We start from the raw sequence: 24,752 nt of genomic DNA, 5'->3' as shown, positions 1-24,752 counted from the left end.
ACCTATAATTAGCCAGGGTTTAATCTAAGGTTGGATTTCAGCCAAAATGTCTATGAGGATCTCTGTTCCATCCTCTTAAACCCACTGACCAACCACACCTAGACATTTTAGATTCATTTAGCCAGTGCCTGCAAAAAGTAGCATGCTCTAACTTTATAGCTTTGGTTAGAGAAAACAAATAAAGCCTAAAATATTCTTTAATGGATTGTATTGATCGTGCTCCTTAGGAGTGAATCCATTGGCCTCCATCAACTTACTTCTCCATATGGGATCACAATAACTCCCACTTCTCTGATGGAAACAAGCGACCGACTGTACCAGTCAAGAGTAAACAGAAAGACTTACAGAGTAAAGTGCTTAGCTTTATTTAGTTCTGCAAGCACTTTGGATCATCATCATCACACTTTTCTTGTGATTAGCACCAATGAAAATGTCCACGCATCGACGCACGCATGTAAAGAGAAGGAGACCTCTTCATAAAGTGCACGGGGTGCATGCATACACACACACATACACACAAATCCACACGTACACATCGATACTGCACAGAAAACCACAGTGGCTGGGCCATGGAAAGGCGGATGTGCTTATGATCTTGACAAATGGTACATGTTGAGGTGGGGATGAGCCCAGAATCCATAAACCTCCCCAATGGGGTTGCAGCTGTATGCTGTTTTCATAATACGTCTTGTGCTATAGTACGACAACTGAAAGTTATCATACCACGTACATTTCAACCAATAAAAAATACTTTAAGAGTTGTAATTAATAATAATAATGACAAGAACTTTGTAATACCATGATATTTTCAGAGACAGTGAAAATCTCATACTGTTGCAACCCTATTCCCTACACATCATCGCCTTACACCTGATCCCATGGTGTTATTGAGGCTTTCTGGGAGGCACCATCATGCCAGCAGTGTTGACACTGATGGGTGAGGGACAAAATGGTCAGGAGGCAAGGTCGGGCGAGGGCCGGAGGTCACGGTCATGTCGAGCCTGGTCGGCCTCTGGTCTGCAGACTGCTGAAGTGCGCCTCCCTCAGGACTCTGTTGATGTAGTCATATGAGACACTTCTTCCATCACCATGGAAACCGTGCTGCAAGGAGCTGGCAGAGTCTTCGGGCTTTGGGCTGACGGGGTCCTGGGTGATGCAGCTGTTTTGGCTGTGTATGCATGGTCTGGTGGTGGCCACTATTGCTCTCTCTGGACTGCTGATCCCATTGCTGCTGTCACTGCTGGAAGACTGCAAACACAGAACAGAGTTGGAGTCTGAACAGCAGCTTCACAGATGGATGCACAGCCTGTGAATAAAGACGGTCTGAGCTCTTTCTGACAGCGGCGCATTGTATGTGATCCCAAGACACGTGCTCTATCTGCAAAAATGCAGCAAGCTTTACATTATAAGGTAAAAGACGTCAACTTTTATCAGACAATCAGGAGCAAACCCACAATCTATGTGTGTGTCTCACCTCTGAGTCCAAATCTGATACAAGCAGCGAGGGACCCCCTCCTGACCTCTTGGCCTGAGGCCTCAGCTGTTGGTCTTCCTCGCTGTCGCAGCTATGGTGCCTCTTCCTGTACAAAACAGCGATGCAAGGAACAGAGAGATTGTGTGACAGAAATGATGCAGGGAGGGGGAGAGAGATTGGGCGGAGGAAGCCAAGAGTATCAGAAAGAGAGTACATGAAGAGGAACCAAAAATAGCAACACAGACTGAAGCAGTTACATGAACAGGCATGTGGCACTCGTACTATGAGACCATACAGACTTACACAGCTTTACTGGGGTCTGTATGAAGCTATGAATTGTATGACTAGAACTTGGATGCCTGCAAAATGTGACTTAGTCATAACGTTGAATTACAATGACACAATTCCTCAGTGTATTTTTCCATTTGATGATGATCCTATAATAAATAATTGTGAAAAATTGTGAAAATGTATGTTCTCGTCTTTACCTGCTGTCAGTCAGCATTTCTTCAGTCTTATCGGATGCTTATTTTTGGCAAACAGAAAGGTTGACACTCCTTGTCAGCCGGGTTAAGATGTCTTATTTAAATGCTTTGGCAATGCTGCTCTCTCTCATCTCACTGGGAAGTCCAGGGTGTGTAAAGTGAGCTATCTTCAGCCGGCTGAAGAAGCACCGGTAGCCACAGGAAAGCAAAAAATCTCCGCTCTGCCAGCGTCTCGGCGGGGACACAAATTTAGCCGAACGACTAAAAGCTAACAAGCAAGTTGCTAGGTATTCTCGTTTACGCTGTGAAATCTCGAGAAGCCCCAGTCATGACAGCAAAGGAGCAAGCTAGCCCGCTAGCTGCTACCTGCTACCGTTTGAGTAGCCACTTATCTAGCTAACTTTAGCTGCGCTAACCGAAGTTCTTCCGCTTTCGTATGACGTCTACTTGCCATTAAGCGTGTTGAATAGTTCTCTTTAGTTTGCAACAGTCCGCTACGAGAAACCAGACCGGCAAGTTTACTATAAATCCGATTTTAATGTCTGCACTACAATACGTGATACTCCGAAGTCTTTTGGAGGACAATCGCATCAGCGAGCTTTCTTTTTTCTTTAGCTCCGCCCCTCTGTTTACATGACGTACATAAATATAGCTTCCGGTGTGAACAAATAGAAGTGTCGGTTAAGGTATTTTCTCATTATTGTATCCTTTCCCATGGATTCATTTGCCTTATTTGTACCTTTAAGTGTCTTTTATTGTGTATCGAACAAAAGTGCAAAAGCACGTTTGCTAACTATTCTTTAGAAAATATCATGTAGCATTAAGCTAGCTAGTGAGTTTATATTTACTGTAATGTAATGTAGCTGCTATTAATATTCATGTGTGATAAAGGTCTTCCAGTCTCCCATTTAGCTGCTGACAGAACTGGACTGACCTGATATAGTTAGCCTACAATTAGTGCATAAGTATTTAGCTTTTATATTCAAGGGGTTTGACAAAAGAGTTAGAATAACTGTTCAGGAAGTACAGCCATTTTACACACAGTACCTCCCTTCAGAGAATCCGGACCGTAATTGACTGACAAACAATTGTTTTGGCCAGGTGCAGTCACTTCCCTTTAATTTTAGTTTAGCTTACTCTGATCTCTTGGTGACTTAATGTTTATCACAAAACACTAGAGTGGATCAGTCCTCCTATCGAACTCTCGGCAAGAAGCAAATACATTTCTCAAAATGTCAAACTTTTCCTTGCCACATGCATCCAAAGAGGGCAAGACATCCATGTAAAGGAATAAAAAGAATCAATTTATGTGATAGGAAAACAGAGTCTTGTCTGCAGGGTAATCAAGTTAATGCAATGCATTTCTCCTGCAGATGAAGGTGATCCAGTACACTCCAGAGAAACTCCAAACAGCTTTGGTCTCCAATTCTGAGTATTTAACTAAGGTTTACAGTAAGTACACAAAAGAAGAAAAGCGCCTTCTGGAGGAAGGATTCCGCGCAGGGCAGCCGGGTTCCCTTTTCCAACTCATCACCGTGCACTCTGACTCTGACTGGATCCTCGCTCACCCCGAGGAGCCTGAAGACTTTGAGGCCTTCTACAGAAAGCCTTATCGCAAGACCCCAAATGAAAGCCAGAGTACTATTTATATTCAAACCATAGGTGTGCATATTTGCATATTGTGTACTTAGAATCTCTATTTCTCTCAGTTCTAGCGGAGTATGTGTGGGTAGTTGTGAAATGTTTCTCACAGGATTCAGTAGCTTTCAGTTGATACCCTTAGCAGTGGACATAGAGAGCATGAGAAGAAAAAATGAGAAAGAAAAAATATAGTCAGTTCATTTTGGGCATTACAAATGGGTAAAGTATGTCTAGTGTGTGGAACAAAAGGGTGTGTCCTCAAAATTCAGCATGCAACTTGGTTGCTTAGGCTTAATTCTGCACTTCGTTTGTTGTAGGTTCTTTTGGAGAAGTTGCTGCCCAGACAGACCAGTATGTGGAGTGGCTGCGAGATTACTGCCAAGCCTTCTTCTATGGGCTTTCTGTGAAGTTGCTTCCAGCAGTTGCAGTGTCTGAAACAAAGTGCTCTTTCAGGGTCAACAGTAACTCTTACAACCTTCAAATTCTCACTGGTAATGACTTTTTTTAAAAACCTACATTTAACAATTTTCCATATCAGTTAGTGACTTTGGACATTTTCCTTGCAGTGTCAATCTGGGTTGGTGCAACTTTCTTACTGTTTTTCTCTTTAAATTAAGGCGATCTGCTACAATTTCTGAAGAAGAGGAAACCAAAAGACGCTTTTTGTATTGTTGGAATCACAATGATTGACCTCTACCCCAAAGATTCATGGAACTTTGTCTTTGGACAAGCTTCTCTGACAGAGGGTGAGTTTTCTAAAAGCAAAGCACTAGGTTATTCAAACACAAATCCATCCTGATGCAATTTGTTCCATGAGCATTGGGGAGGAGATGCTTACTTTTTTGTGTGATGTAATGTGACTGAGTAGCCACTAGATAGTGCTAAAGTGAAATACATTAGAGGGGAGATAGCTTCCTGTGCTCTAATTCTTCCTAAATGTGTACAGGAATGGGCGTTTTCAGTTTTGCCAGATATGATGACAACTTCTATAAGAGAAGCTATGCTGGGAGGCTGAAGAAGCATCTTCAGCCAAGGCAGGAGGATTATTCTGTGTTTGACGGATATTACACTCCACCGATCACCAGCACTCTGCTGCTTCGATCCTGCAAGGTTACTAAGAAAACCCTCAGTTTACTTAATGTATTTAGTTATTGTTGGTTTGCCAGTGGTCATGATCTGCCCACTTGTATCAACAATTCTTATCAAAGCACTCATTTCCGTAGACCCTTGTAAACCTTCACTCTTGTGTCTGTTTTCAGTCTTCATTGTAACTTTAATGTTTCTGCTCCAGACCATGACTCACGAGATCGGCCACATGTTTGGAATCTCACATTGCCAGTGGTTGAGCTGTGTCATGCAAGGCTCCAACCACCTCGATGAGTCTGATCGAAGGCCCTTGGACTTTTGCCCCATCTGCCTTCGCAAACTGCAGTTCGCAATCGGCTTCAATATAGCTGAAAGATACAAGGTAATGACACATTTTTTTGCTGAAGACAAGGAGATAATTACACTATTAATCCCTTTACTCTCTTTACTGTTTGGTTATTAAATAAATACAACACCAGCAAGACATTAATTGGAAGGAGTTTATCAGGTCATTGTTATTCTAACAAAGATATAGTCTTTGTATACTCTGTGCTGGAATAGTGAGAGTTCATCTGGGTACTTATTTGATGTGGGGTCATGGGTTAAAAAATATTGATTATTTCAGATTTCTAGCAAAATCTATGTGCTGCACTGTGTTCTCAGCCTATCTGACATGCTTGAGTTCACAGTGGGCCCTTAAATCAGACTGAATTTTGACCCCAGTGTGCTGAGCAAGTAGATAGTAAAAAAACATATTTCACACAGGCTGCTTCCCAGTGACGGCTTGATTTTTAGCTCTGCATTTTTTTCTCATACTTTATTTTGTTTTCCACGTTTTGCGGAAATGTCATCACACTGCACTTATTTGTTGTTTATGAAGCATCTGGTAACAGTGACTGTCAAAGCAAGAATGTAAGCATCTCCCACACAGTATTGAAAATGCATATAAAAAATGAAAAATGGAAAGATACACAGAAATACATAAAATAAAAAGATGAAAAATTAATAATAATAATTATTATTATAAAAAAACATCAGTTTACCTTTTTTTCTTTTTCTTTTTTTTCTTTTTTTTTACTGTTTAACAGGCCTTACTTCACTGGATGGACGAGGATCAGACTCAAACATCAGTGAAGGCATCAGCCAGTCATACCGATCCTCACTTTACAAAACCCACCGAAGCGTTTCATGCATCCAAACTTTGGGTTTGCAGATGTTTGGAAATAATGGAAAAGGATCAATAATAGTTCTAAAAGAAATTTTGGATAATGGAAACGAATAGATGTCAAAAATGTGTCCATCTATTTTCTTGATCACGCAGCTAATGGACTGTTTTCCTTTTTTAATCTCACACTTTTCAACTCTGCTTGAGCACTTTATAAATTGCATTCATCCACTCAATCATACAAGCACTTTTTATGATCCCCCAAATTTTTATATCTTCATTCTTCAGGTCTAACACTACTGGAGTAATGGAAAGCCGCTCTTCCTCCATCACTTGGTGTTTTGATGAAGGTGGCTGAGAGTGCTTTCTTACACATCCGTCCAATTTTTTTCTGTTCTTAACATGTGTGTTGCTGTTTGATTTTCGAAGTAGATTCTATGTATACAGAGTCTAAGTATTGGCTAGCCACTGTAAAATGTCTACTGAACTGTGCTGATTAAAACCCAAAACCATATGTAATGGGCATCTTGCGTGGTTGAGTGGGTCATCTACTGATCAGAAGGTCAGTGGGTTAATTCTCAGCTCCTTCAATCTGAAAAATATTGCCCCCAATGCACTGTGATGGTTAGAAAGCAGTTAAAATCATAGACTAAAGCACTAAACAAGTCTATTTTACTTAATGACATGATGATAGCACTTTGGAAACCTGTGTTTCCACAATGTAAATTCAATTAAACATGTAGTATGCCTATAAGATTTATCATATCCTGTTAGCATTTATAGGTTTACAGGTTTTGGAAGATTAACTCAGCAATTTCCTTTTCTGTCAGTGTATCTATTTATTCTAGGATTAATTTGCATATTTTCAAATAAATGTTGTGTTCAGTGAATGAACATGTTGTCAGTTTGTCTCCTGGGTTTTAGAGAATAAACCACATTCACCTGTATGTTTCACAGTGTTGCTTTATTATGAACAAACACATTTTTGATACAAAAAATTGTTTGCGGGTTGACATCCCGTATTAAATAGCAGTGCACCGTTAACTTAGTGACAGTTTGATTTGATCGCAAGTAAGACACATATAATCAAATACTCCTGAGCTTCAGGTATTTCCCATAACAAGTGTAACAAAGATCTGTGCAACTGATTGTTCTTGCTGCTACATTAGCGTTACATTTTGTCTAGCTATCGTTATTGTCCTGATCACTGAGGTAATTATTGAGCGTAAGTGTTAAAGTCTCCTGTCCAACTAAGACACCTCGATTAACACTTAATCACTCTGAGTGTACCCTTTGTCACTGCCATCCATTAAATGCAAGACTAAATGAAGCTTCTTCAAAGATAATTTAAAGGCACTCATTGTAGCAATACTGACACTGTTAAAAAACACTGTTTGGTATATCAGGTAATTAAGGCACGATTATCACTTAGATACTGTGGTCTAAAAATTATTGAGATTGCTCTCAGAAACCAGGCCTACAAAGGCAGATCTTAAGCACTTAGTAAACGTCTTTCTCTTCAGTGTATTCATGCTGTTACAGTTTATCAGCATTCGCCTTCAACTACCATTCTATGGCTTGAACCCTTTATTACTCTCATTTTACATCAGCTTAAAAGGTAAAACACCCTCTACATCACTTAGTGTCAAAGTCAGAGAAATCATCTGGATCTCTAGTTCTTCTCCTCAGTTTGCTCTTCACTCTCCTCCTTGTGGGCTGCATTGCTTTCATAGCGTCTTCTCCTCATACAGGAAAATCCTCTCTTAGCAGGCTTCACCAAACCCAGGAACAAAGCACTCAGAGCCATGCCAGCTGCACAGGAGTAGAAGGCTGATCCATAGTTATGGGTCATGTCCACCAGCATGCCTGAGGAGCAAAGGAGAATAGAGGTAAAAGTTAAGAACTAAAAAGCCAGCTTGTCAAAAGGTCTATGTACTCATCTTAAACAAAGGCTGGAAGCAATTGTATTGTGTCTTGTCATGCTCTGCAGGGACTGAATCAAATATCCTGATCTGGATGATCCAGCCACACTTCAGACTTTAGGTGTGTGTGTATTTTGCAAGATTATGATTTGTAACTCCAACTATAAGATTCCCATAAATCCCATAAGTGAACATGTGTGTTCTTCACTACTAAAATATATATTGTTTTAAGATATAGTATTATCTATAGTAAAGTTGATCCTGGAGGTTATCTCCAGTAAATATGGCATTCCTCAGTACCTCCAAGTGGTGGTCCTGCCAGCCCAGCAAAGCTCTGGATGAAAACGTAGACGCCAGCAGCTGAAGTCATCCTCTCTATCCCCACCACATCATCCTCAGCCAGCAGAGGGATGTGGGTGCACACCACAGTTCCCAAGAAGAACCCATAGAGAGCACAGCACACAGCTAGGCCGTAAAACTCTGTGACCAAAGTAAATCCCACCAGCACCACAGTCAGTGTAATCACACATGCTAAAAGCACCAAAAGCTTCTTCTTCCTAAACTGCCTCCGTGTGAGGATCCATCCGATAGAGAATCGGCCTAGGATTTCAGCCACGGCTATGGTGGAGAGCATGTAGGTCGCGTGGTCCTTTTCGACTCCTCGACTCTCACTCAGCTGGATGATGTAGAGCTGTGGAGCGAAAAAGCCCAGAGTGGCAAACAGTCCAAAGAGAGAATAGAAAATGAAGCTGCATTCTTTGAGGATGGAGAAGTCCAAGAGTTTGGAATTGTTTTCAGATAACTTTTTGTCAGCTGCATTGTTTAGTTCCTCTTTCATCGCTTGTTTTTCTGCATCTCTGCTTGTTTTTTCCTCTTTTTCAGATGTTTTTATTTCTCCCTTGCTTTCTTCCAATTGTTCCCGTTCAATCTCCACCTTTGCTTCTTTGTGAGGTAAAGCTGTCTCCTGTTGCTTGCTGCTGTCAGTGTAATTTAGAGACTGAACACCAGAGTCTGCTGTGCTCACAGAGCCTGTAGTTAGCTCATTAGTCAAACTGCAGAAGGTATTTTGATCAGAGAATGCCTTATTTGTCACAGAGACCCCTGAAGTTGTGCCCTCTGTATAGTCATTATGTGTGCTCAGATCTTTTAAGGTTAAGGTGTCAGCCTCTGGTTTCAGCGTCTCACTGGGTTTAATAATTATCGGCCGAAGCAGTGCGCCACAGATGATGATGACGCTTTGCAAAGCTCCTAATACTGCCATGGTATTTCTCCAGCCAATATGGTCCCTTAATGCTGCAAAGGCTAAGAGGGAAGAAGAGGCATTCCATGAGAGTCCACAAACAAATCTGCACAAGTATTAAGTATGTAATGTTAAAGATCTGTCATTTAAAATGAAAATGTGATCTTGAAACTGTTGCAAACTGTAATCTTTTCTTGATAATATTTAGAAACATTAATTACATGTTTTTTCTAAACCCCCTCACTCATGCTTGTCTTTAAAGTGTCTTTATAAAAAACATCCCACCTGGTGCCAAAGCAAACATTGACAGTGACTCTCCAGTAGAAGCGACAGCAGTGGCCAGAGATCGCCGATGGTTGAAATACTGAGAAAGAATGGTCACCGTGGGGAGGAAGGTCAGACAGTAACCCATGCCTGCACAGTTGTAAAAATTTGTACAAGAAATTCAAAGAATAACAGCATTGTGTGCAAAGTTTTTGGAGTGGAAGTGGAAAAGTAGTGAAAAAGTGACTAAATGAATACCTGCAACTAATCCGTAGGTGATGTAGATTTGGTTTATGGAGCTGGTAAAGATGGTGGCGATGGTGCCAGAAGTAATAAGCAGTCCTCCAGTCATGACAACAAGTTGAAAGCCAAAGCGGTTGGTCATCATGGAGGCAAAAGGAGCTAAGTGGTACAGTGATTCTCATTATTTCACTGTTATTTTTGTATGTTTGTAATGTTAAGTTTTGTAAAGCTGCAGCCACATAGCAACAACACATGTGCTTACCATTGAATGCCATGACAAACACACTAATGGAAACAATCCAGGAGACTCGACTGTTGGTCTCTCCAAACTCGTCTATCAAGTTCTGGAGGAAGATGCCAAAGCTTTTGATGGTGCCATAGGTGAACACCTCCACCAAGAAAAATGCCACAGCCACCACCCATCCCCAGCCACCGTCAGGGACCTCCGAGTACACATTGGGCCCCAAGAAACCACTCAATCCCATGCCCTGGAAAGAAAAACAGCGGGTTAGCGTAACTGCAAAGTAATCAATTAAAAAAAAGTAATAATAATAATAAATCAAATGTGCGTACTTTGACTGGATGATCGAATTAAGACAAAAACACAAAGTAGGGTGGCAACAAATGCTGGACTGTTACTGTAGAGGCGCTCTGACGCGTGAACGCGAGCGGAACGAGAATGCGCCCACAGCCGCAGGACACTGGCCGGGACTCGCAGTAAGTAATTACAGATCAAACCCACAATTCCGTTTCGCTCACACAAACCGGCAGGAATACTTTAATGACGCATTCGGGGAAAATTCATCTTAAACTGGAAATTGCTCTCCGGGTTCGGCAGCCTGCGCGGTAAATGTAAGGAGGAGTGAGTTGCCATTTTTTTCTTCTAGCAATAAACGATCTTGCATCAGCGGGCGCACGCGCTGCTGTGGTCCTGTAGGTACCTGCCGCACAAAAGTCAGCTTCAGCTCTGTGAGGACTGAGTCACTCTCCGCGAAAAAGCTTTTTGAAGTGCTCCTCTTCTGATCACAGACAGTCTGAATAAGAGGTGGTAAGCCTGATCCTTGTCAAATTACACAAATCAGCTGACTTGATAACTGGCTGGGCCTTCCAGTAGATGTTCATATAGTGTTACACCCTCTTTTATATCGCTCTTTCTTTAGCTGCTTGCCTCTTAAATAAAGTCTCTCTGTACATTCTTACGGACTTCTGTTTAATGTACAAACACTGGCAGTGCTGCAACCAAAGATGGTCAGGAGGGGAAAAGGCAACAGCCGCTGAAGTTCAGCCTCTCCATTCTCCCTGATCAATTATTAATGCTGTGTGTGTGTGTGTGGGGGGGGGGGATTTTGTGAACTAGTAGTCCATGCAACTTTAGGACAAATTTTTTATTTTACTTTGCTAAATATCTTGTTATTTTTGTAAGAACGGGAGAAAAAAATGAAGCAATAATGCCAGATTAAATCCTAAATCCTTAAATGTACCACCAGGTGATATAGAGACACCGCTCCTTTGTGAAATTATGTGCAAGAATTATACATTTTCCATGCGTCTGAGTTTTTTTATGGCATTCCCAGGTCTCCCAGCCTACCTGTGTTTGGATTTATAATCTCCAGCGTGGTTTGTTTGACCTCATAACTCTCCAGAGCTGCAAACCCGTTGTGTAAGTATCCCCCTCCCTGCCAGATTTTGTAAAATTTCTGAACCTAGCCTTCGTAAGCTGTGCTGGTATGTTAAGCATAGTGTAAATCCTGTTTTTGATATACAGGCTTCTCATATTACATGTCATATATATGTTGAAAAACAAAGAAACAAACAATTATGGCATTCTGGACACCTGCTGTAAATTTTCAGTTAACACAATTACTCTGTAGTATTCGTTTCTGTAAAGCATGTAAACATCAATGAATGACCAGAATGATAAAAGTCTGTCATCATGCACATTCTTTATTATTACATGCAAAAGCAAACACACACAAGCACATCAATGGATCACATTTTAACATATATTTTGTGACACTTACTAAGCTGTTCAGTGAATCTTCCATTAACATTTTAATTTTATGCATATACTTACACGTCCCTTTATTAGATAAACTGCTTGTTAACTCACGCAGTAGAACATGTGATTGGCTGTTAACTCAGCCAATCACATAGCAGAAATTCAGTGTATTTAGGATTGTAGACATGGTCACTGAGCATCAGAATGGAGAAGAAAGGTGATTTGACTGACTTTGAACCTGGCATGGTTGTTAGTGCCAGATGGCCTGGTCTGCAGGGATTTTCCCACACAATCATCTCTGGGCTTTACAGAGGTCAGATTAGATTGGCCAGACTGCTTTGAGCTGATAGGAAGGCAGCAATAACGTAACCACTTGTTAGAGCCAAGGTATGGAAATAAGCATCTATGGATGAATAGCACATCAAACCTTGAAGCAGATAAAGCAGCAGAAGACCAAACTGGGTCTCACTCATGTCAAAACTGGACAACAGAAGATTGGAAAAATGTTGCCTGGTCAGATAAGTCTTGATTTCTGCTATAACATTCACACAGTAGAGTTAGAATTTGCATAAACAACATAAAAGACTGGTGGTGGTTGTAATGTAATGGTGTGGGGGATGGTTTTTGTCACACATCTTGTGTACCAAATAAAATAGCTGGTGAGTCACCCTCAACCAGTTGTGGCAGATGGATTGCCCTCTCTGTACCTGGTTCTGCCAGAGGTTTCTTCCTGTTAAAAGGGAGTTTTTCCTTCCCACCGTCTGACTGTTGGGATTTTCTCTCTATTATTGTTTTTACCCTACAATAAAAAACCCCTCAAGGCGGCCCTTGTTGTAATTTGGCGATATATAAATAAAACTGATTTTAATTAACTGTTTTTTTAAAGGTCAACATTTAACTAATTTACTTACAAATGAACTTATGTTTAATCAGTACGCACAAATTGTTCGGCTCTTTAAAAGTAGCAGTTCATAACCTAAGTGATCCGTTTCTTAAATATTATCAAATGCATCAAGAAAAGTAGTCACAAGACGAACTAATCCCCAAGGATATAATCAAGTTTTAGAAAAGTTAAAGGCGTGGAAAAATACTAACTGACAACCACAGACTGCAGCTTGATGATTTTTTTTTTTTTTTTCAGGCGTTTGAAATTATTCTAGCTTTATCGTGTTTGTGTGGTTCCAAATTAATAAAGAAATATGATATATATGATATAACATAAAATAAAATGGTTTAATCACAGCCGGAAATTAACCACTGAACACTATTTAGCTGTAGAGAAATAACTTTAAATTAAGAGCCAGAGACGGGGGTGGTAATGTTAACCTTTGGGTGCCCACCCCAGCGGTCCGTTCTCGTGCGACTGACGCAATCCGGTCCGTCTGCGGGGGCGCGTGATGTCCTTGGGCAATAACACCTAAATAAGTGCTCGCAAATAGTTTGTAAGTATTTGTGCGTCGCGTTGTGCGTCGAGTGTTGGCCGGATAATTATTTAAAGTAGCTAATTAAAAGCGAACGTACTCGTTTGTAATGACATGGCTGTAATAAGTCGGAGTGAGCTGTCTCACCTGTAAGAAGCTACTTTCAGAGGGTCCTGTCTTCGCTCGTTGCTTTAATCCTGTAAGTGGCGCGCGAGCGACGTCAGTGAACTTGCAAACTTAAGCTAACTTATGGTGCACATACTTCCACAGTCTTTTTTTTCACGAGGACACACACGTGTACAAAGACACCCACACTCACATATATCACATATATGCACGCACGTGTACAAGCATGCTGTATCAGATAAAAGCTGACATTCATGAAAGAGAAGGGGGGTGGAAGAAGGGGTTAAAGAGATCTGGTTGCAGCCAGTTCTTCATAGTACCCGGCAAACTAAACACACACACCCACACAAAGTTCTTTAACTTGGGGTGTTGAGTTGTTTGAACGGTGCTCTGAGTTAATAGCTGAGACAGACAGACAGGGAGTTTGTGCCCAACCTCAGACTTGAATATTTGAAAAACGTTTTGTCAAATCAGAAAAGTATAGATTTGTTGTTTGTTTGTTTTTTAAATCCCTAAACTTTGTTTGATTAAAAAGTGATGTCTGCCATTTACCCGAATTAAGGATTGCACTTTTTAGAGTATCATTCTACAGTTACACTGTCCAGTCATACATAATGTAATACTTGTTTTTTTCTTAAGGATTCTTTAAAAAACACTTAAACACATACTGTGCAAGGCACTAACTCTGCTGCTCTATGCCAAAACATTTTACTCACTGACATCTGACTCAGTGGGCTCACTGACGACTCTTTCGATGCACCTATAAAATGTCAGCTTTTTTGTTGATTAATTCTTAACCACAAACGCTGACACCATCTTAAAACTGATAGGAACTAGACAAACATCACACGTGCCGGTGTGATGAGGCACAAAGTCTCTTTTACAGGATATGTAACAGGTTTTGAAATGATTTAAGGTAATTTGGATCAACTGATCTCGTTATTCTGTCTAAGCTTACTCTGCAAAATCTTGGAATGTAGTTAGTAATTTTCCATAGAAGCTTAAACATAGCGACGTCTTGCTCCATGCTAGTTTATAACACTCTGATCCTAGACTGCACAACAGTCACAAACACTCATATTTAAAACTAGTAGCACTGGTCAATACCTGATACTAGTTAATAAAGCTGTATCATGATGTGTTGTGTTGATACGCAGGGATGTCTAGCATGTTCACCATTCTGTAGCATCAAGTCTTCTTTTAACAACAGTTCATAAACTGAGGAGACCAGCTGCTGGACTTTTGAGAGAGAAATATGGCCACATTGTGCTGGGTCGTTTTTGTCATATTTTTCCTGTCATGATGTGCCAGATGTTTTCAGCTGTTGAAAGGTCTTGACTGCAGGCAGGCCACTTCAGCACCCGATCTCTTCTCCTATGAAGTCATGCTGCTGTAATCATTGCAGTGTGCGGTTTAGCTTCATCATGCTCAAATATACAAAGACTTCACTGAAGAAAATGTCATCTGTATGGGAGCATATGTTGCTCTAAAACTTGTATATACCTTTCAGCAGTGATGCTGCTTTTCGAGGTGTGCAAGCTGACAATTCCATAAGAACTGATGCATCCACCATTAGAGCTGCAGGTTTTTGAACCAAGCACTGATAACAAGCCAGATAGTCCTTTGTTTGATGTCCATGTCTTCCAAAAAGAATTTCAAATTTTGATTTGTCTGACCAAAGAACAGTTTTTCACTTTGCCCGAGTCCATTTTAAGTTCACTTTTGCCCAGAGCAGACAGCAGCGTTTCTGGATTGTGTGCAAACACGGGTTCTGCTTTGTACAGTAGAGCTTTAACCTGCATATGCAGATTTTAATGCAGTTCCTCCTGAGGCTGTCACGATTTGGCAGTGTGGTGGGAAGTATGTGGACCAAAATGTAGGACTCTTGATGGAAAATAAGCTCTAGAGGCAGGTTTATTATGGAACTCTTACATCAAAAGCTGAGCTAATAATCAATAACCGATTATCACTAGTGGATGTGGAACAAGGACAACACACTACCAAGTGGGGAAGACATGACAAGGAACAAGGGGACATTCAGACAATAAATACACAAGAGGTAACTAGAGAAGAGGAAACAGGTGGGAGCGTAGGACCAATCACAGAAACAAGACTTGGGAAGGTAAAGCCAAAAACTAAACACGTGGGACAATATTTACAAAATTAAAACAGGAAGTAACTAAAACGGGACAACACTGAACACAGAAAAGGAGGGGTTCTCTGTGCTAGGTGTCACAGGAAATGCAGAGGGAGACATAACAAAAAGAAAGAGAATGTAAACAAACCAAAACCAAGAACTAAACTACATCCTAAGGATATAAACAAAGAAGCACACCATAGATATCTATAATGGATAAAAAATTAGAACATTAGGCCATCACAAGCATCCAGTATTGATTTTCAGTCTTGTTCCTTCCTTTTCAGTCTCTGTGTCGCTGCTATAAAATTCAAACTGAACAATATGTATGTGTAAAATATTTCTATGTTTTCTTTGTTCTATTTGTTCTATTGTGATTAAAATATGGGCTTTTTAGATTGGTAGATCATTGCTTTCTGTTTTTATTATTACAAAGCATCCCTTTTTTGGGGAATTAAGGTTATAATTGCGAGTAATCTTTTGCAGGTTTTGATTCAAAATGACGGAGGCCACACCCCAGCTTCTTTTTGCTGCAATGCTGTTATTCGGGCTGCTGCTCCAGACAGTGTCCCAGCATGGACCCACAGCTGATAAACCCAAAGAGAAACCCAATTTCATCATCATACTGGCAGATGACATTGGCTGGGGTGATCTGGACGCTAATCAGCTCGAAGAGAGGGCAAACAACACACCTTACCTCAACCTGATGGCCCTGCAAGGACTACGGTACAAAATTTGATTCAGATCTATGAACCTTTTCTTATTTTATATTCATTATGTATCAGACGGATGTTTCTACCCTTGGCTGTTTTTGATGTCAGTACTTCAATACTATTATCTGAGGCACAGTACACCAGCATATATAGTTCAGTATTAGTAAACTCAGTGATGGAGAATACTGCTGCTTTGACAGCTGTCCACATCAGATGACAATCATCAATACCCTCTATAAAGAGAGTAAGCCACAGAAGGTCACTGCTGAAAAAACTTGGTGTTCACAGGGTACTGTATCAAAGAATATTAATGGAAGGTGGACTGGAGGGGACAATTCAATTAAGTAAGCACTTTGGCAACAGTGGGAAGGAAAAATGGTCTTTTAACAGGAAGAAACTTCTAGCAGAGCTAGGCTCACGGAGGGGCGGCCATCTGTCACGACTGGTTGGGTTTGAGGTGAGCAACACAGGATGAAGGCACTCTGTGGAACTGAGCTAGAGATTAATAATAAGTAATTATTATTAACCACACTACCACAATTAGTTAATAATTAGTGTGACAGGAAAAGATGTACAAGCAACAGGGATGGCTCCAAGCTCCAGAGCTTCAAAAGTAGTGGAGTGAGGATATTGTCAGTGCATCAAGAGGCAGCACACATTGATGTCTTCTGAAAAAGGGCTGTGACCTTTGCATTTCTAATTAAGTCTAATCTTATCTGAGCTCAGGGGAAAAGTAAGTAGACTGTTGTTCAGTGGTCCAACGTTCTCTTTTTAACAAAAGTACACATTTCATTTAGAAATCAAGGACCTACATTCCAGAGGAACATCAGAGAGAATACAAGTCTGGTGAGAGTCTGTGATTTTGAGTGCCATACTATCTTCTCATATGGGTGGCGGATGGTGCAGTGTGTTTGATGAAATCCACAATCAGCTTAGTCATTTTTGAGCCCTCCATCTATTGACATTCTTTATGGAGATGCTGATTTCCTTTTCCAGCAAGGCATAGCACATGGCAACTGTGATGGACCAAGTTGAAAAAACAGGAGTCGTCACAGGAATGATTAGAAAAATAGGGTTTCCATTTATTTAACCCCAAAAATTACATTTACAAAAATGACAAATGTTGAGCTCATAAAAGAGATCAAAGAAACAAAACGAAACTCAGGCAAAGACTGCAAACTTAACAAACTAAGCAACTGCCCAAAAAACCATAACTGACCTAAACAGGAAATGACACACAAGGGTATATATAATGGCTGATCAGACCACTATGACACACGAGGGGTAACTAAAAAAAACACAATCATAAACCACAAAAATGATGCAGTACCGCCTGGTTTGTTTATACACTAAACACCAAAGAAGAAAATCAAAACCAGTGAACCCTAAACTCAAATATCTAATCAAATACAAAAGCTTTTTTAAATTAAAGAAAATACACATTCTCCCCTTCAGCAGGAAGTGGTGGTGCGGTCCAATTATCCCTCTTTGTATTTAGTGGTTTCAAACCCTGCCAATCACCTTTTGTCCGGCAACTCCCAACCAGGGATGATGGCAGGTAAGTAGTAAAAGAAACAAAGGTTAGTCAGAAATCAAACAAAATAATGAACTGGTATGAATACATAACCATGCACGCTTACAAATGGAACAAATATATCCAAACCAATCAATAAACTTATTGGAAACTAAAGTGTGTTATTGTGTTCAAATGAAGAAATGAAAATACACAAGAGTTACCAACTTTAGAGTGTGGCCATGGGTTTGGCCATCACAGCAGCAATGCCAAAACTACTACCAAATAAATTGTTGATCATGTTATTACTGTGTTTGATTAGCAAGCCAGTTTGCTCGACCTGAAGTCCATAGAGAAAATATGGGATATTATGTTAGAGGAAGACTTTGAGGCAGGAAGTTAAGTTACAAGTGGAGCCTTTATTTGTGAGTCCTTTTAAAGACAAAGTACTCACACAGACCATGGGAAAAGGAACAAAAAGCCCAACAACAACAAAGCATGACAGAAGGCATCAGGCAACACTGGAGCAAACAGAAATCCAGAAAACATGAAACACAGGACATAAAAGCATCTTGATCATGTATTTACACAGATAACACAGAGCAGAACACACGAGGAAACAGTTCATATCAAGAGGCGTCAGTATGAGAGATGCATACAGTCACAAAGCCATGCAGGATAACTAGAACTAGACACTGAAAAGAACTCTCCAATGTAAACCTGGCAATAACCAAAAGTCAGATAACATTGAGACAAGAAGACTCCTGCACATTAACCAAGATGAAAGAGACAATGAAAGTTATAAAGCACAGATACATAAACAAAACAGGGAACACAGTCTGGGAAATAGAATAATACAATCAGAAGTCAGTGATTTTCCAAGAAAATTTCACTAAAATGACAGTGAAATAAAGCAAAAGTGAAGCTTGATGTGGTTAGAATAATAATGAAAACCAAACCGAAAATTCAAGAATAACACAAAAACACAGGATGATATGATGATAATGTATTTTTTATGTTTTTAATTCTCCAGAATGACCGACTTCCACTCCCCAGCCTCAACATGCTCTCCGTCCCGTGCTGCTATCCTGACAGGTCGTTATGGCCTAAGAAACGGGGTGACTCACAACTTCGGGGTGAATTCTCTGGCTGGTCTGCCTCTGTCTGAAGTTACCTTACCTCAGCTACTACAGAAGGCAGGATATCACACTGCCATGATCGGGAAATGGCATCTCGGACACAATGGACTATACAGTCCAACTAACAGAGGTATGTGGGACTGACATTTAAGCATAGCATCTGTCAACTTCAGCTTACCAAAATGTAGTGGAAAAAATAGCAGTTAGTTTTAGATAAGAACTATTTAAGTGCAAAATATAAGTATAATAAAATAATATAATGATATATTGCACTGTGTCATTATTTATTTAACAAAAACTGAGCCAAAATGTGGAAGCAGTGTTTAAAAAATAAGTGCAGTCCATGGTTTAATAGCTTGTAGAATCACCTTTAGCAGCAGTAACTTTAAATATTCATTTTATGTGTGACTTTGTCCCCCATGTTGTCTTCCCTCACATCTTTCAAAGGTTGCTGAGGTTTATGCACAGCTCTTTTAATGCCCCAACATAGTATTTTAGTCAGGTTGAGGTCTGGAATTTGACTGGGCCATTATAACATCTTGATTTTTTCTTTGTCAGTCATTCTGTTGTGGATATGCTGCTACATTTGGGATCACTGTAATGCGTTGGACAATCTGTCAGACAGATGGCCTCACATTTCACTCTAGAATAGTTTGGTACATCAATGCAGAAGTCTTGTGCTTTGTTCACATTTAACATCACAAAACTAAACCATGCTACCTTTAAAACCTTTGAAACGACAGATACTGTGCTTTCTTTGACCATGACAGTATATTAGACTTTTGCTTTTGTCACTTCAATATTTAAACCTTTGATACACAATTTGATACGTAGTTTTATTTAAATGTGCTGATAAGTTTTCATAAAATCTGTTCTAAATCACAGTAAATTGTATGTTTTAAGTGGAAACCACATGCTACTCTATACTTTTAGAATTCATAGAAGTATATTTACATTTGCTAGTGACCAATCCAGATAGAAAACTGCGAAGAGTTTACAGTCAGCTGCTAAGAGTTAGCAAAATGGCAGCAGTACAGCCAGAAGAAATGCTGAAAAAATAAATGTGCAGGTATTTATCTATCGGTTGAGCATTCAATACTTTTTGTGTGTTTCACATAAAACAGTGATCAGTGGGTTAATGTAGACAGTTTTCCTGTTGCACAATGCTGTATCTTTCCACTTAAGTTTTGTTGTTTGGTATCTGTGAAACATTTGCCGGCCTCACTGCAGGAAGCAGACTGCACAGGGTCACTAATCACGTCCTCCAACCAGCTGTGTCTAGTGAGACAACATATTTGCACCTGACAACACACAGGCCAGACTTACAACTGCCCCCGTCCCATCCCCTTCCCTGCACCACAACCACAAAACTTTCACATCAGCATCTTTAAAGCACTGACTGGCCTTGTGCTCAGGCAGGTATAAACAGGTAGTGCAGGGAAAAATACCTGACTACTCTAGTTACCATAAGGACACATGTAGAGAGTTGAGAGATAAGACCTTTTTTATGGTAAGGTGATAACACGCTGATACTTTGATTAATATTTGCAATATTTTCTATATCTCTTGTGCAGGTTTTGACTACTACTTAGGTATTCCCTTCAGTAATGACATGGGATGTACTGATATCCCAGGATATAACCTGCCCCAGTGCCTCCCCTGTGACTCATATGGACCACAAGTGATCAGGTGTAGTACTGTGACAGTGTCACACAATAATGAAAGTATAGGCTGCACAGTGACTAGCAAAACTTTGCAAGTAGCTATTTATTTATTAGAAGTATAAGTTTTTCCTATACAACAAGTATGCATGGATACAAGTCCTTTCTTCCAAGGCCTCACCAAACCAAATGTAGTTTTATTACAATTTATTGTTTTTGTGCTCTAGATTGAAGAGGAACATACATGGAGGTTGTTATTCCAGAATCGGCCTTCCTCTGATTGAAAATAGCAGTATTGTGGAGCAGCCGCTTGACCTGTGGACACTAACAGAGCAATACAAGTCTGCTGCACTCAGGATTATACACAATGCAAGGTACAGTACAGAACCCAGTACAGACCTGTATGAGCTAAAAACATATTTGCACCTCATGAGTTACCCGTGTTAAGTTTAGAAAGGTTACTGTAGTGCAAATATGCTGTTAAAAATGTACATTAAAGCAGCACAGCGTTTCCTGAGCCTTATTTTGCAACCATGTGTCTGAGCCAAAAAAGCCCTAGTTCCCTACAGCCAGTGAAATCTATCAGGTATAGGTATGTTACATCTTTCTTTAGACAATATGCGTGTGTGTGAAAGTTAAGAAGTGAAATCTGATGTGATTTTGAGTTTCACGCATTATTTCCACAACAATACAATACAATATCTGTGCATTAAATGATTCTCTTTGAATGATTCCACGTGAGGCTGTTATCATCGGCTTGATCTGAACAGTGTTTCAAAATGTTGCTTTATTGCCTGAGGATATGCATGTACTGTGGATCCTCTGTCGACACACAAGGTGTTGAGATCAGGAAAATCAGGTGAAAACAGGTACTAGCTCTTGCAAACATCTGTAGTTGATTGCCTTGGATGAGAAAAGAAGAAAGTGCTGCAGTTTACAAGGTTGTCCATGTTTATAATAATGAAAGAACATTACCACAATGTTTTAGTATAGCTCTTTGGTGTGCTTTATGATTTCTGAACCATGAAGAATTAAGATAAGTTTGTGTGGAATGATTTTTCCTGATGGAAATTGTTAATAACAGGATAACCTGCTAACAGAGCTTATTCCAGTAGAGTATATATTTTTGAAAGATGCTATATCATATTTACGAACAGAACAAAAAACACATTCAGTGCTGTATGCACTATATGGCAATGTTACATATATAAACTCTGCAAATGTATCGGCAAGAGATAAGAGTGCTGGTAGTACTACTGAACACAAACTATGTATTTATGTGATGTCTTTTAAGTTGATAATGCTGTGTTTTGGATGGAAAAATTAAATTGCAAGCACAGAACTGCTTGTTTTTTGACAGACATGTTTGTGTTTCAGTTTAAGCATGAGTAAAAATGGGTAATTCTGATGTAGAAGCTGGTTTGGAGCTATGAAAGCACAACACAGCACAATAGCATGGCAGATATCCCGAGGCATCATCAGCAGGAAATACACAGCTGATGGCTGCTCTCCAAGTACCCCATAACTGTGTTTGTCCAGGATTACTGTTATGTTGCTGTGACAAGTGTCTGAAATAGCATTTGGCAGTCAGTGAATGAAGAGTTTGTCAGGTCATTTAGCTTTAATACAAATCTGCTTGTAAGCCAATAGTTTATTTTTTCAATGCAGCATCCGCCAGCCTTATTTTTTGACACAGTTTCCTTTTATTAATTGTATTTTCAGTGAGCAAGGACAGCCTTATCTGCTCTACATAGCACTTGCTCATATGCACGTCCCCTTGGCCCCTCCACTATCTCCAGATGCCCCTACCACTGATAATCACCCAAATAGTGGAGTGTATGCTGCCAGTCTGCGAGAGCTGGATAGTCTGGTTGGGGCAATAAAGAATGCTTCTGATGCCACAGACAGAGACAATACACTCATCTGGTTCACTGGTTGGTCACTGGGATTCATGTCTGATATTCTGACAAAGCCTGTAATACTGTCTTGAATGTCTTGCCTTGTGTGCACACTCGTTATAGGTGACAACGGTCCATGGGAACAGAAATGCCAGTATGCAGGAAGCGTAGGGCCCTTCAGAGGCAAATGGCAGACCAGCAAAGGTAAATAAAATGAACTTTCTGGGCACTGTAAAGTCCACTTTATTGCTTTGCATCATCATATTTTAATTTTTTCTGCCTGTGTACTAGGTGGCGGTTCAGCTAAGCAGACTACATGGGAGGGTGGTCACAGAGTGCCTACAGTGGCTTATTGGCCTGGAAGGATTCCTGCAAATACCACCAGCTCGGCCCTGCTCAGGTGGACCACTTTAGTAGTATGCACAGGCTAGTTTATATCATTTAAATGGGTATATGCATACAATATATTTGTGAATATAGATGAGCAATTTTATAGATCCTATAAATTATATGACTACCCTACACGGTCATAAAGCCAAAGAGTACAGGAGAACCTTGTTTACTGACTCACCCAACAGTCTTTTACCAGCCATTAAAAACAGTGCTTACTCACTCCTTATCTCTTTGTGCAGTGGTATGGACATCTTCCCAACTGTTCTGTCTCTGGCGGGGGTAACACTCCCTTCTGACAGACGTTATGATGGCATTGATGCCACAAATATCCTCCTACATGGTGAACAGTTGGGCCACGAGGTAAAAAAAAAAAATCACTTTGAATTTATATTTAGCTGTATATACTTGCTGGCCACTTTGCTACGTACACCTGTTCAGCAGTTGTTAGCACCAGTCAGGCTGGTCTGAGTATTTAAGAAACAGCTGATCTGCTGGGATTTTCCTGCACAACCATCTCTAGGGTTTGCAAAGAATGGTCCAGGAAAAGGATATAATATCCAGTGAGCGACAGTTCTTTGGTCAACACTGCTTTGTCAATGACATAGGTCAAAGAAGAATGACCAGCTGATGGGAAGATAACAGTAACTCAAATAACCACTCATTACAACCGGGGTATGCAGAAGAGCATCTCTAAATACGGGGTCAGAATTTGGCTTGAATAGAATAAAAGTATAGAACGATCCTGGCTTGTGTCCATGGTTCAGTCTGTTGCTGGTAGTGTAATAGTGTGAGGGATGCTTTCTTATATTCTCTGAGAACCAATTGAGTACCAGTCGTTTAAATGCCAAAACCTGAGTATTGTTGCTAACTATATCCATGCTTTTATGACCACATGTACCCATCTTCTGAAAGAGGGTTCAGCCTGGTATTAGCAAGGTGTATTACCAAGTGGCCTGCTAGTGTACTTTTCACAGTGATGTTGTATTTTTGAGTTGCCTGCAGACATCAATCCTTCTTTTCTGTAGTTTCTCTTCCACCCTAACAGTGGTGCTGCAGGGAGGTTTGGTGACCTTCAGACAGTTCGCAATGGGAAACACAAAGCTTTCTACATCACAGGTACTGGTCAAATGGAGGGCACGCGTGTCCACCATCCACAAGCCATTACACTACAGTCAGGCATCATGTCATGTTATTACAACAGCTTGAGAAACGAACTTCTCTAATGCTGATGACGTGTTTATTCACGTATGTTTGCAGTGCTGCTTGTTATGCCCTACCACTGTGGTGGATTGTTTACACAATGTCATCATGGTGGTACCAGACTGGTGGCCCTGCTCAGCAGACAGATATTTCAAAAAGAAAAACAACCCTAAAGGCTACACTGTAGCAGATTCATTCTCATCCTTAAGCATCATCTTGCAAAAATGACTATCTTTGCATTTATTTAAATAATTCTAAACCCTGAACTACAGTAGTAACTCAGCAGTGTTTCAGAACACTCTTCAATTGAATGTAGGTGGAAAAGGGGCTTATGAGGAATGCACGTATTCCTGTTTCTTTATAGGTGCAGCAGAAGCATGCGGTGGAGGAACAGGAAAGCAGCAGGTCCATGATCCTCCACTAATATTTGATCTTGAGCGTGATGAGGCTGAGGAAACACCTTTGGATGTCAAGACAACTGAATACCAGGTGGTAGCGGAGAGGATCGCTCGCAGGAGGGAGAAGCTATTATGGGACATCGCCACTGACAAGTCAGTGTCCATCGCAGATTACAGGACAGACAAGTCAGCAGCACCGTGCTGTGACCTGACACAGACTGTTTGTCGTTGCCCCAGGCTGGGTTGAGGATGGAATTCACATGTAAACACTCACACAAGAGTCTGATAAGAGAGGCTCACAGATGGAGAAACAAATCTCACTCTTTAAAAAAAAAAAGTGATTAGCACTTTGTTTGTAGAAGATGACATTAGTGAAGGGGTTCAATGGCCAGAGGCTACAGGACATGTACAAACAGGAGGAGAGGGCAAAGAGAAGTAGGTGGATGAACTTTGGCCTGTTAGTAAAACAGTGGCTGGAGTAATTCTCAGTAATTTTAGAAAAATAACACATCTTATATCAGATCATAAGACATACTAAATTTAGTGGATAGGGTTGGGCTTAAGGCAGAGACTTTTGTTGCGTTAATCAAATTTTGGAGACCAAACTTCTGAAAATAGATCCTTATTGTTATCT

At 40.4% G+C, this 24,752-nt stretch overlaps 4 protein-coding genes across 14 annotated transcripts; 2 read left to right on the top strand and 2 right to left on the bottom strand.

Annotated features, from left to right (window-relative positions):
* Window positions 1-49: 49 nt before the first annotated feature.
* si:dkey-21c1.1 (protein FAM104A-like) lies at window positions 50-2,383 on the bottom strand. The gene is made up of 3 exons (XM_005448156.4): window positions 1,963-2,383; window positions 1,475-1,580; window positions 50-1,248 (listed from the first exon to the last, which is right to left on the bottom strand). Exons 1-3 carry the CDS (start codon window positions 1,977-1,979, stop codon window positions 991-993), a joined length of 381 nt encoding a protein of 126 aa, XP_005448213.1. The 5' UTR covers window positions 1,980-2,383; the 3' UTR covers window positions 50-990.
* A 143-nt stretch (window positions 2,384-2,526) lies between these two features.
* Window positions 2,527-7,284, top strand: amz2 (archaelysin family metallopeptidase 2). 5 transcript variants are annotated; one of them, XM_025909651.1, is made up of 7 exons: window positions 2,527-2,645; window positions 3,333-3,411; window positions 3,918-4,091; window positions 4,218-4,346; window positions 4,547-4,710; window positions 4,892-5,068; window positions 5,775-7,261. In XM_025909651.1, exons 2-7 carry the CDS (start codon window positions 3,333-3,335, stop codon window positions 5,928-5,930), a joined length of 879 nt encoding a protein of 292 aa, XP_025765436.1. In that variant the 5' UTR covers window positions 2,527-2,645; the 3' UTR covers window positions 5,931-7,261. The 5 variants fall into 5 exon arrangements, with proteins under 5 accessions (XP_025765436.1, XP_003438786.1, XP_005448212.1 ...); XM_003438738.4 differs by having other exon boundaries at window positions 3,333-3,621; XM_005448155.4 differs by lacking the exon at window positions 2,527-2,645 and adding an exon at window positions 2,684-3,060 and having other exon boundaries at window positions 3,333-3,621; window positions 5,775-7,284.
* On the bottom strand, window positions 7,003-13,106 carry LOC100710820 (monocarboxylate transporter 7). 3 transcript variants are annotated; one of them, XM_005448160.3, is made up of 6 exons: window positions 13,088-13,106; window positions 9,783-10,008; window positions 9,536-9,679; window positions 9,299-9,427; window positions 8,074-9,075; window positions 7,003-7,717 (listed from the first exon to the last, which is right to left on the bottom strand). In XM_005448160.3, exons 2-6 carry the CDS (start codon window positions 10,003-10,005, stop codon window positions 7,524-7,526), a joined length of 1,692 nt encoding a protein of 563 aa, XP_005448217.1. In that variant the 5' UTR covers window positions 10,006-10,008; window positions 13,088-13,106; the 3' UTR covers window positions 7,003-7,523. The 3 variants fall into 3 exon arrangements, with proteins under 3 accessions (XP_005448217.1, XP_025765435.1, XP_005448216.1); XM_025909650.1 differs by lacking the exon at window positions 13,088-13,106 and adding an exon at window positions 10,462-10,600; XM_005448159.4 differs by lacking the exon at window positions 13,088-13,106 and adding an exon at window positions 10,094-10,236.
* Window positions 10,118-24,657, top strand: arsg (arylsulfatase G). Of its 5 annotated transcripts, none has more exons than XM_013272763.3 (12): window positions 10,118-10,237; window positions 11,095-11,180; window positions 15,690-15,929; window positions 18,463-18,698; window positions 20,143-20,257; window positions 20,457-20,603; window positions 21,952-22,163; window positions 22,251-22,331; window positions 22,419-22,527; window positions 22,760-22,880; window positions 23,546-23,636; window positions 24,085-24,657. In XM_013272763.3, exons 3-12 carry the CDS (start codon window positions 15,703-15,705, stop codon window positions 24,363-24,365), a joined length of 1,620 nt encoding a protein of 539 aa, XP_013128217.1. In that variant the 5' UTR covers window positions 10,118-10,237; window positions 11,095-11,180; window positions 15,690-15,702; the 3' UTR covers window positions 24,366-24,657. The 5 variants fall into 5 exon arrangements, with proteins under 5 accessions (XP_013128217.1, XP_003438627.2, XP_013128221.1 ...); XM_003438579.5 differs by lacking the exon at window positions 10,118-10,237 and adding an exon at window positions 10,433-10,568; XM_013272767.3 differs by lacking the exons at window positions 10,118-10,237; window positions 11,095-11,180 and adding an exon at window positions 11,726-12,032.
* Window positions 24,658-24,752: the final 95 nt, after the last annotated feature.

Source organism: Oreochromis niloticus, linkage group LG8 (genome assembly GCF_001858045.2).
Source record: "Oreochromis niloticus isolate F11D_XX linkage group LG8, O_niloticus_UMD_NMBU, whole genome shotgun sequence".
NCBI lineage: Eukaryota > Metazoa > Chordata > Actinopteri > Cichliformes > Cichlidae > Oreochromis > Oreochromis niloticus.
Note: the sequence above shows the minus strand (reverse complement) of the source record. Positions and strands in the feature narration are given on the sequence as shown.